The sequence below is a fragment of the Ceratotherium simum genome, chromosome 3 (genome assembly GCF_057802395.1).
Source record: "Ceratotherium simum simum isolate JZ-2026a chromosome 3, ASM5780239v1, whole genome shotgun sequence".
NCBI classification, from domain to species: Eukaryota; Metazoa; Chordata; class Mammalia; order Perissodactyla; family Rhinocerotidae; genus Ceratotherium; species Ceratotherium simum.
This window is the reverse complement of record NC_141902.1, coordinates 47,575,184-47,587,184: the sequence shown is the minus strand read 5'-3', so window position 1 is coordinate 47,587,184 and position 12,001 is coordinate 47,575,184. Positions and strand designations below refer to the sequence as shown.

The window sequence follows — 12,001 nt, the reverse complement described above, 5'->3', positions numbered from 1 at the left end:
ACATGGCCTCATCTCTAGATGGTAGACTCTCCAGATGGGAGGGTGTTTGGGGTTTATTTTACACAGAGAACCTCCAGAGGAGGGCACACAGCAGTGTGATGCTCCACTCACCCCAGGTCTTGAGAGACAGGTAGACCCCGAGGCAGGCATACACACCCCATGATGGTCCAAGACGTGTCAGCCTGAGGAGGGGGGTAGAGGATGCTGCTTTGCCTGGGCCTTCTGAGATGACCCTGTGAGAAGCGTCCCCCGTGACCTAGTGTCTCATTTAAATGACTTCATGTGAATTGCTCAAGTGTATCAGGTAGCCTTAATAATAATAGCAAGCACAGACTGTGTGCCATGCATTGCTCTGAATGCGCTACGTAGTCACTCCTGACAAGGACCCTGTGAGGAAGGTGTTATCTCCATTTACAGATGAGGAGCCTGAGACACAGAGAAGTTAAGTAAATCACTCAAGACCACACAGCACAGCCAGGATTTGCCCCCAGGCAGTCTGATCTAGATAGAGCCGATGCTCTTAACCTTTTGCTCTACCAACTCTGAAGCAGATCTAATGTTTTTGCTTTTGTAAATGGTTGAATGTATCTAGAACATTTATATATTTTGTATCTCATTTTATATGTTTTATTTTTAATTATATATTTCATATATATGTATATATAATCTTTTGTTTTATACATCCATTGAATAAACTAACATTAACTGAGCACCAGCTATATACCAGTCATTAGGCTAAACACTGAGGATAAATGATGAATAAACCTTATTGATGGGTGGGGAGAAGGGAACTGGCAGTTAATAAGCATCTGTTGTGATGGAGCAGTTGGCTAAGAGGTTCACGCATATCATCTGATTTAATTCTCATAACAGCCCTGTGAGGTAGACGCCATGAAGTAGATTTTCCAGATGGGGAAACTGAGGAGCTCAGAATCTAACCTCCCAGACAACTATGTGTAGACTAATATAGATTACTTCCAACTTTTCTTAGATAGAGAGGGCCTAGGACATGTCAAGGCTGGATTCCTCACGAAGAAGGGGTACAAAGAGGGTGGGGATAGCACCCAAGAGTCTGCGTGGAGACGTTCACTTAAGCATTTGTAACCTTGATCTGCCTTCCCATTCGGTAGAGAAACACACGCGTGCCAGGTCATGGAGCTGGGAGGAGGGAGAAGCCATGGGTTGGGTCCTCCACGACGAAGTCCGGAGGCATGGAGCCGAATGGAGCTAGAAAGCCTGGGTCCAAATCCTCCCTTTGCCTCTTTCTGGGAGTGTGAACGGAGTAAATCATTTAATCTTTCTGTGCCTCAGTTTCCTCATCTGTAAAATGGAGATGATAACAGTACCCATTGAGGGTGACAGTTGTGAGGATTAAAGGAGTTAATGTAAAGCACTGGGAACAGTGCCTGGCCCCGCAGTGGACTGGAAGAGGGGATGCTTGAGTCTGCCGTCAGTCACCACATTTGTGTCCTTGAGAGAACTGCAGTCGCCCTTCATTCTAAGGTGGGGGACGCTGCCTCACCAGCGACACGTCCGAGATCTCTGGACGTGGGCTTGGAAGCCCCGGGTCTGGTCCCCTGTGCACCCCTCACCCCGCCAGGGACTTAATTCCCGAGTGAAGAAAAGAAAAGCAAAAACCAAGAGCAGGCCTCCTAATGCCACAAAGACCCCAGAGCTTCTCGGAAGCCGGAACTAGTTTTATTTTTGTATATTTAAGTCAACCAAGGAGGAAAGTTTCCGGTTCGACGTCGGGGGAGCACCCGGGATCGGGCCGGGTGTCGTTGCCCTCTCCTCTCTCGTCCACTCTCTGCAGGTAGAAGCCACTGGCAGGGAATCAAGTCCCCGGCGGCGGGGGGCGGGACTGTGTCACTGGGACTTCACCAGACTCCCAGGGGCCAGGAAGTCCTGGGTTGGGATCCCAGTTTGGCCCTTCACTACGTGCGCATCTTCCTGGCAAATCACGGATCATCTCTGAGCCTCGGTTTTCCCAGCGGTGAAATGGGCACGACGCTCCGTGCTTCTCCGGGGTGGTGTGCGCAGCGGCGCTAAGGCGGGCAGGGCCCGGGGCACTGCGCCAGGGCGCGCGCAGGAGGTGCCGGGGCGGGGGGCGCGGGGCGCGCGGGCGAGGCCGGCGCAGAGGAAGGGGGTCGGCCGCCGCAGCCGGCTCGCGGCGGCCGCGTCAGCGCCGGAGGGCGGGGCGCGCTCGGGAGACGGCGGCTGGAGCTGCGCCCGCTCCCCGGCCGCGCCTCCGTCGCCCGCTCACCGCAGCCCCGCTCTCCGCTTCCCTCCCCGCCGCCTCCGCCGCGAAGATGGCAACCGACGGGCTGCACGAGAACGAGACGCTGGCGTCGCTGAAGAGCGAGGCCGAGAGCCTCAAGGGCAAACTGGAGGAGGAGCGGGCCAAGCTGCACGACGTGGAGCGTGAGTGCGGGCCGGGCGGGGGCTGCGCGCCGGGAGGCGGGCCGAGGAAACGAGACAGGCGCCCGGCTCCCGGAGGAGGGGGCGGCCCGGGGCTGGGGCCAGGCCTGCGCCGTTCCGGGGATGCCGGCCCCGGTGTCCCGCACCAGGTGAGGCGCGGGCAGCGGCCTGGGGGGTGTGGGGCCCGAGCTGGGCGGCCCTCGGAGGCTCCAGGCACCTTGCAGAGCCCCCGCCCGCCTCTGGGCGGGGGAGCCTGGTGGTGTCAGCCCCTGGCCTCTATCCTCCCGACGAAGGATCGTGGGACCGGTTACCGTCATCACTTTCCTGGAAGATGCAAACTGATCCCATCCCTGCCCTTCCCAGGCGGGGCGGGGTGGAGGGGGTGGCAGTGGTGGCCAGCGCAGCGAGCCCGTGTGCGCGCGGCCTAGGGTAGACTCCTGTTTTGTTTTTTAATCATTTGGCTTTCTCCGTCGCTGCCGTGTCTTTTCTCACTTTTGCTTTTACAAGGAATCAGACTCTTTTTTAAAAGCTCATTTTTCCAGTCTCCCCCTCTCCTGGAGGCTGCAGAACCGGATGGGGGAAGGGAAGCCGAGGAGCTTACCAAATTAACCATTTAGTTCATTGAAGGCTGTTTAAGAAGCTTTTTTGGATGGATGCAGTGTGATTGGCATAAAAGAGCAATAGCAATCTTGAATAAATTTACGTTGTTGACCACTACCATAATTCAGAACCGGTCTGTGATTTTTAAGAGTGAACAGTTAAAAAGCCAGATTAAATAGCTCTTGGCGGGATCAGCTTCCCTTTGACCTGTCAGACGGTTCGTCCTCAGCAGAGCTCGGGTCCGGGCCAGGCTTGGGGAAGTGGCCTTGTCTGCTTACTTTTCAGCTCTGAGGCTCGCGGCTCCCCTTTCCGAGCACAGCCTCCCAGTAGTGCCCTCAGGTACACCTGTACATTGTGCTCCTGCCACTCCTACTTGGTACCACCCCCTTTAAATTGTGTTTGAAAGAGAAAAATGGGGTTCATGCTAGGTCCCTTACCACCTGGTTCCTCTCTTTGAAAATCACTTGAAAGAAGCAGATGACCTAATCTAGAGTATGCTGTGCTTTTATAGGGGCCTCCTCTAAATAGGAGGCACACTAAGCTCCTATGTCATTTAGAAATGTGTCCAGCTACAATTAACTATAAATCCCAAATAAAGGAGTTAAGCAGATTGAGAGTTATTTTTCTTACATAACAAGAACAAGGGTAGGCGATTGCCAGCGCTGGTTCAGCTGTCCAATGTGCCGTCAGGGACCCACACCCTTGTCTTTCTTCTCCACCACCCTGAGAGCGCTGGCATTTGCCCCATAATTATAATATGACTGCCACAGCTCAAGACATCACCTCTGTATCCAGGGCAGGAAGAAGGCGGAATGTGGACACCAACCTCTATTTCTCCTTCTTGTCAGGAAAGCAAAAGTTTTCCCCAGAATGTCCCTTACAGACTTCTGTTTGCACTTCATTAGCCAGAACTAGGCCACATGGCTACTGCAATGGAGACTGGGAAAGCGAGAACGGAGCTGGGCACATTGCCATCCCCAAACAGAGCTGGATTTCAGGGAGGAAGTAGGTAATGGATATTGGGAGGCATGGGACAGGGTCCGCCCCATTTCCCTTTACAAATTCCTACTCTCTGCAGCTGATAACGACAATGCTGTAAGCGTGGCATTAGTGCCTCTGAGGTAGGCCGTCTGATTTCTCCATTTTACAGATGAGGAAACTGAGGTACAGAGAGGTGGAAAGGACTTGCCGGAGGACCCCAGCTAGTAAGTGGTGGGACCAGGATTCCAGCCCAGCCTCAAGTCAGCTTTTCTGCAGAGCCCATTGTACTCTATGCAGAGGGCCTTCTCCAGAAACTCACGTACTCAGCAGTGGCAGGCTGCCCACTCAGATGTTTTTCAGCCTTTTCTGTGAATTGGTAAATTGCCTTAAGGCAGAGAGGTTGTCAAGATGCAGCTTTTCAACAGGGAACCCCTCTCCTGCCAAGGATGCAGTGCCCTCAGAGGCCAGGGCCAAATTTTGGACCCACAGTGGAAGGATCTATCCCCACCTGCATAAGTCAGAACTTTTGAATTGAAAAGACCTGGGGCCAGCCTGATGGCATAGTGGTCAAGTTCACGCGCTCTGCTTCTGTGGCCCGGGGTTCACTGGTTCGGATCCTGGGCACGGACCTACGCACCACTCATCAAGCCATGGTGGCAGGTGTCCCATATATAAAGAGTAGAGGAAGATGGGCACGGATGTTAGCCCAGGACCAATCTTCCTCAGCAAAAAGAGGAGGATTGGCAACAGATGTTAGCTCAGGGCTAATCTTCCTCACCAAAAAAAAAAAAAGACCGGAAGTCATGTGGTCATGTTCCCCTTTATTCCCCCTGCAGCTTCTGGACCACTTCTCCTCCATCCCCTCTTATCCTCCCCTCCTGTAAAACCCTTGCTCCTTTGAAGTTCCCATTATTCAGCTGACCTACCTCTTCCCCCCTGTGTGCTGCTGTCTCCTGACCTCCCAGCCAGGCTCCCTCACTTCTTAAGGACTTTGGCACATGGCTTGAGCCTTCCTTTTGACCCTAAGCCCTGCCCCATCCCCGGTGTCTTCAGGGTCCACAAAGGTGACCCTCCTAACACGCTGGCCCCTCACTCCATCACAGCCCCCTGGGATCTTCTTAGCACTCAGAACTGCCCCTCCTCTGACTGCACTCTCTCCCACGGAGATGTCCATGATCCAGGATCACTGGGCTCTTCTCTCTTCCAGTCTCTCAGCCTCTCCCCGAGACTGCACATTTATGCATTTCGGTGTTGTCGTATAGACAGCCGTGTAGCCCCTCCCCTATTCGAGGACACTTCTATAGGCCATAAGCTAAGGTGACTATATCATCTCGGTTTGCCCGGGACTCTGGGTTTTAAAATGGAAAGTCCTACATTCTGGGAAACCCTCAGTCCTGGGCAAACTGGAACAGTTGGTCAGCCTTCTGTTAGCTCTGACTTGCCCAAAGTCTTGCCTTTAGAAAGTCAACACAACAAAATTGTAGAGCATACACTTGGAGGAAAAGTGAAATTTTCCCAAGTCCAGACCCCACTTCTTCAGCCCCCATCCCTTTGACCCTCAGACCAGCGTCTATTCTGTGGGGCCCTCATCCTCAAGTCAGACCCTTGGCTGACATTCAATACAGGAGTGGCTTAGACGGGTGGTCTACAGGGAAGCCAGCCTACGTCCCACTCCACAGCCCAGCCCCGCGCCCTGCCCCTGCCTTCCCCCTACTCCTCCAGCGCTTCCTGCTTCTCCCTGGAAACTTCCCCTGTTGCCTTCTGCTTACCTTCCACCAGGGGGAAGTGCTCCCCTGCGTGATTCTAAGGCATTTTAGAATCACGAGGTTGCAGCTTGTGTTAGTTTCCTGTTGCTGTTGTATGACTTCCCACAAGCATAGTGGCTTAAAGCAACATAAATTTATTCTCTTACAGTCCTGGAGGTCAGAGGTCTAAAATGGGTCAGCAGGGCTGCATTCCTTCTGGAGGCTTTGAGGGAGAGTTCATTCCTTGCCTTTTCCAGCTTCTGGAGGCTGCATTCCTTGGCTTATGGCCCCACATCACTCCAACCTCATTTCCATCATCACCTTTCCTTCTTTGACTCTGATCCCCCTGCCTCCCTGCTCTAAGGACCCTTGTAATTACATTGGGCCCGTCTGAAAAATCCAGGATAATCTTTCCATCTCCAGATCCTTAACTTAATCACGTCTGCAAAGTCCCTTTGCTTTGTAAGGTAGCATATTTGTGGGTTCCGGAGATTGAGATGTGGACATCTTTGGAGGGCCTATCACACAGGTCTTAAACCTGGAAAGGGCCACCTGCCTCAGCCTCAGTCTTCAGGCACAAAAAGTTTTCTTCTCTTCCCAACAACTCAGCCCCTTTTCCTGTGGGATGAGGAAGCAGCTGAGATCCAAGGAAGGGTTTGGAGATTTCCCTAAGGTTATGCAGCCGCTGTAAGGGAGAATGGGGAGTAGACTCCAGGCTCCTAGTACAGCTCTCCCTCTGACCATGCCAGGCCACATCTCAGAAAGTTAAGATTTACATTTAAAAGGAAGAAAAGTAAATCTGTGTGTGTGTATATGAAAAGGTGTCAATATTAAGTAAAAAAAAAAAAGAAAAAAAAGAAAAGTGCCAAACAGTGTATATAAAATGATCTTATTAGCTTAAACAAGAGATGCTTACATATGCATTAAATTTCTGGAAGGATACACAAGAAACTTGTCATCTCTAACAAGGGGTCCAGAGGGGTAGGGGGAAGCAGAGGTACTTTATATGCATCTGGGCATTTACTGCTTTTATAATAAAAAGGAAAAAATGGTCTGGGAGCAGCCAGAGCAGGAGGGCACCGTGTTCATTTCAGCCAGCATACACGGCAGCCTCGTGGGGCTTTATGGGGGCTTCATCCAGATTCCCAGCTCCTCCGTGGCAGATTCTAATGTTGTCTAGGAACGAAGCAACTCAAAGAAGATTTACGTAATTTCTCTAAGTACAAATCCAGACGAAGTTTGGGCAAGTGACACGATTTATCATCAGATGTGATTCGCTTTTCTATCTGCTCCAGGTGTAACTTTGTGAAAGGTTTTATTCACAAAGGCTCTATGGCTGGAGCCTTGGACTCTTCTGATTTTATGATGTAGGGAGAAATCTAGAAAAGGCAAATTTCGGGATTAGTCTGAAGCAAGTGTGTTGATTCACTCTTTCCGTGTTCTAAGGAGATATGCCGTGTGTACTGAGGCTTAGAGAAGTGAGCTTCCCTACAGAGTAATCCACTTCCCAGCTGCCCCTCCACATGTCGCCCGCAGCCCTCAGAAGGAGCAGAGGGCAAACCGCCTCTCACGTCCCCTCCCTTCCCGATGCTCTGTGTTCGTAACTACACATGAGCCAGCTAGTGCAGGGGTCTCTAGAATCCCATCATAATAAACTGCAGCCTACTGCAGCAGATTTAGAAACATAGAAGAAAATGTCATCCACGATCGCACCACCGAGAGGTAGCCACTTTAAATATTCTGATGTATTTCATAGCGTCTGTTTTCAGGTTTGTGTATCTATTTGTAAGCATACTTGGGATTGTACTAGATACAGAGTTTGAGCCTAGTTGTAATTTAACATAATGGATTGAACAGCTCCTCATGTCATTTTATGGTTCTTTTTAATGTCAATATTTAAAAATTATTATACAGAACCATATAGTATTCCGTCTTAAAGGCTGTACCATCGCTTAACCTTTCCAACTTTTAGGGAAAGTTGCCCCTACCCTGCCTTTTTTTGGGAATTCAGGGCAGGATTTTTTGTTTGTGGTTAAGATAAGGTTTTAAGGCAATTTGAAAGTCTCTGACAAGCACCATTGAGGTAATGTGAGTGTAGATGTTTTCCTTCCATCCAGATGTTTCAGGGTTTTGTATTCTGCCTTGGGGTAGAATTGGACAGAATGAGTTTTTAGAAATTGGTTTTGGGAGCCAGCCCTATGGCCCAGTGGTTAAGTTTGGCGAGCTCTGCTTCAGCAGCCCGGGTTCGGTTCCTGGGCGTGGACCTACACTACTGATCGGCGGCCAAGCTGTGGCAGCGACCCACATACAAAATGGAGGAAGAAGGGCACAGATGTTAGCTCAGGGCAAATCTTCCTCAGCAAAAAAAGAAAAAAAAAATTAGCTTTGGATCATTTTTCCTCGATTCCTTTGATCTTCTACCAAATGGTGGCCAACAAAAGGCTGTATATTAGTGCAAATATTAGACAGTGATTCAAGATCATTTTTTAAATAGTTGTATTTTCCTATTTAAGACATCTTACTTGTCTTTAAGACTTTGAACTTGTCTTCTGTGTTTCCAGTCAGTTTCACAGTGTTCACGTTCAGGGAGATTTTAGGGCTTGTCCATGCTCAGGTCATTCTTTTGATGGTCTTGTGGAATGATGAGAAGGAGCCTGTTGCACATTTCCACTTTATGAATTTATATGGTTTGGATTCTTGTGTATTGACCTGCACACTACATATTTTACTTTAGGTTCATGTGTGCACAGATTATAAAATAAATTGCAAAACCATTTCCTGAAAGTTGAGAGGAAGCCACATCTTGATGAAAAGTTCATCTTTGCCTGAAACCAGAATTGTAGCTTATTTCCAAGGCCCCATTTATATAAAACTCATTTTACAGAGGAGGGCACAAGCTCAGAGGAGACATTTGTCTACCACTAATTTGTAAGTTGTGCCCTTCCCTCAGACCTCATTTTCATTTTCTGAGTCGTGCTCAGCATGACTTGTTGAGTTGCTAAGTCTCTTCTGGCTCTAACTCAGCACCACTCTCCCAGCCAGGTTGTGGCTGAGCCAGGACCAGGGCAGGTGTCTTGACTCCTGGTCTACAGTCCTTAACTCTGACCCATTGCTCTGGTTACATCAGGAAGTGTGGGAACCAAGGGTGGGGTCTCCTACACTAAGAAGTCATTGCACTGCCTCCTAGTCCTTGACTTTCTAAAGAATTACAGCCACCTGCCCGGAGTTTACCAGCTATGGGAGGTATTTATCTGTTCTTAGGGTCCGAGTGTGTGTGCATAAGTCCTTAGCCCCTCTGGGCTTTGGTTTCCTTTTCTGCAGAAATGGAGACAAAGCCTGGGTCCTCAGGCTGTGTATAAAGTTCTCAGCCCAGCACCTGTCACCCATGAGACATGCAATAAATGGTGGACATTGGCAACATGCATTGAAAGCCTTTAAAAATATGCTTTCCCTTTTACTCAGCAATGCCACAAATTGGAATTCATCTAAGGAGGTAACGCAGTACGAGGGTGTCACGGCAGCCCCGAACACAATAATGTCCACCAGTAAGGAATTTTTGGGTGATGATATGTTCATAGAGTAGAATGTTCCAAATTACATTTGACGTGGAAAGGCATCCATAAATATGAGGTGAAAAAACAGGTCCCCAAAATTGTATGTGGAGTGTAATCTTACACACATATACACATGTGCACACATACGCAGAGAAAGGTCTGGAAGAATATACACCAAAGGTTAAGAATGGTCGGGGTGGGCCAGCCCCGAGGCTTAGCGGTTAAGTGCGCGTGCTCCGCTGCTGGTGGCCCAGGTTCGGATCCCGGGCGCGCACCGACGCACCGCTTGTCCAGCCGTGCAGAGGCTGTGTCCCACATACAGCAACTAGAAGGATGTGCAACTATGACATACAACTATCTACTGGGGCTTTGCGGGCCGGGGGGAGGAGGAGGATTGGCAATAGATGTTAGCTCAGAGCCAGTCTTCCTCAGCAAAAAAGAGGAGGATTAGCATGGATGTTAGCTCAGGGCTGATCTTCCTCACAAAAAAAAAAAAAAAAGAAAAAGGTCGGGGTAAGCAGAAGTATAAGTGATCATGTGTTTCTATTTTCTGATTATTTTCAGTGGGCATGCATTTACCTCTATAATTATATGAAAAGAAATTAAGAAAAGACCCTCTCCCTGTCCGTAACCCCTTCTTTCATTCTCCCTTCCCTCCTTTCCTAAACCCGATTTCTGGTTTTCATGGCCCTTCCATTTCAGAAGCCCTCTTTCCTCCAGGTTATGTTGTTTCTGATTTTTCAGTCCTCAGCCCCTAGTACCCCAACTCTACATGTTGATTCCTGACCTGCCAGGCACTTTAATTTGCTTTCTCAGTTAAACCTCAGCACACCCCATGGATTAGGTCATTGTCTTCCATTTTACTGAACAACAAACGGAAATAGATATTAGGAAGCTAGCTTCCCGCCTCCCCTTTCCTTACTCCAACTCCTGTGCGTCTGTCAAAACCAGGCTCCTATGATGTCTCCTCTGACGGCCACACCTGCCAGCAGGGCCAGCCCTGTGACCCTTGGCTCCCTGACGCTTCCTGCCGCACTGTAGTTGTTACTCGTGATCTAGCCTGTCTGCCCTCTGCAGCTGTGAGCTCAGTAAGAACAAGGACTGCTTTCTTTTCTGTACCCAAGCATCTGGCACAGTACTCGGCACAGGAGGGGTTCTGGAAACATCATTCAAGCAGCAAACGTCATTGGCCTCTACTTCCAGCTCTGTCCCTCCTCTTGAGTTCCAGCCATGGCTTTCAGTTTCTACTGAGTACCCCACCTGCACTTCATTCATCAAGAGGAGCACTTACCATCTTTGCTCCCAGCCAGCTCCTTTTGGAATTGTCCGTTTGGAGTTGGGGCATCACCGTTTTCTCAACCACGGACTCTGGAATCCTCCACTTCTCTGCCCTGCCCTCCTTGTCCAAGGAGCTGCCTTTTTGAACCTTCTCGGAGCTGCCTCCACCTCCATCGTTAGTGGGCACAACTCACATGGGGAGCTGGTGGAAATGCAGGGTCCCCAGCTCCACCCATGGATTCTGATTCCTTGGGTCAGGAAACAGGTGTGTCTCCCATCTCTAATGCTAGCGAGTTTGCCCTGGTAAATTGAGCAACTGCTTGGCAGCTGAGGCAGAGATAATGGATTAGGGGTAGGGAGAGGTACAGAAAAAGAAGAAAATGGGGATTAAAAGTTATGTTAGTTCATCAGAAACTGCTGCTTAGGATTGCTACAGTTGATTGAAATTTAATAAATAGTAAGCATTTCATTTATTCTTTCAATAAATACTTACCTGGTACCCACTGTGTGCCAAGCTGGAAAATATTAGCTAACACTCATCAGGTGTTCCCTCTGTGCCAGGCTCGAATAGTCGTCCCAACAACCCCATGGGGGAAGTGAGGCAGCAAGAAGGTAAGTAGCTTGCCCAGGATGCACAGCTGGTGTGCAGCAGAGCCGGGCTCTGACCCAGCAGCCTAATCCGGAGCTGGGGTTCCTGAGCACTCCGTTCCAGTTATGCTCTGAGGAGACAGAACAAGACAGCACCCATCCTCCTGCTGCTTACCTTCTAGTGGAATTTCTGAACAGGTTATCATTATGTTCTAGTAAGTGCTTGTTATAGAAATCAGCTGGTTGCATTCAACATTTCTTTAAAAAAAAAAAAAAGCTTGCGCAGGCCCGGTGGCGTAGTGGTTGGGTTCATGTGCCCCGCTTAGGTGGCCCGTGGTTCGCAGGTTGAGATCCCAGGCACAGACCTATGTACCACTCATCAAGCCATGCTGTGGTGGCGTCCCACATGCAAAGTGGAGGAAGATGGGCACAGATGTTAGCTCAGGGGCCAATCTTCCTCACCAAAAAATAAAATAAAGTTAAATCCTGGGGGGTGGTCCATCAGAAGGCAGAGGAGAAACCACATCTGCCTTGAGCCGACAGGACACAAATAATTCACAGAACATACTCAGCTCATTTCCATGTTTTTTTTTTTTTTTTTGCTTTCTGGCGTTAATTTTTTTTTAACTTTTTAATTCAACAGATGTGAGATTTGAGATTTGGCAGATAGAACAGGATGGAGTGGGTTGGGAGTGAGTCTATATGTGGAAAGAGAAAATGCAGTGAGAAAAAATAATTAATAGTTGGGATGTGTTCAGATTTACATTATGTAAGGAGACCCTATTTTGGTTGGATGAGTCATTTTTTTTGTAAGAGGGACGTGAAATAGCTGTGGTT

The 12,001-nt window shown here is 49.3% G+C and overlaps 1 protein-coding gene across 1 annotated transcript in view; it reads left to right on the top strand.

Annotated features, from left to right (window-relative positions):
* The first annotated feature begins 2,237 nt into the window (after window positions 1–2,237).
* GNB5 (G protein subunit beta 5) overlaps window positions 2,238–12,001 on the top strand; it is a 39,334-nt gene continuing 29,570 nt past the window's right edge. The window contains exon 1 of the mRNA XM_014780726.2: window positions 2,238–2,421. Within this exon, the coding sequence (XP_014636212.1) occupies window positions 2,310–2,421 (112 nt within the window). The 5' untranslated portion in view covers window positions 2,238–2,309. The remainder of the gene's footprint in view (window positions 2,422–12,001) is intronic.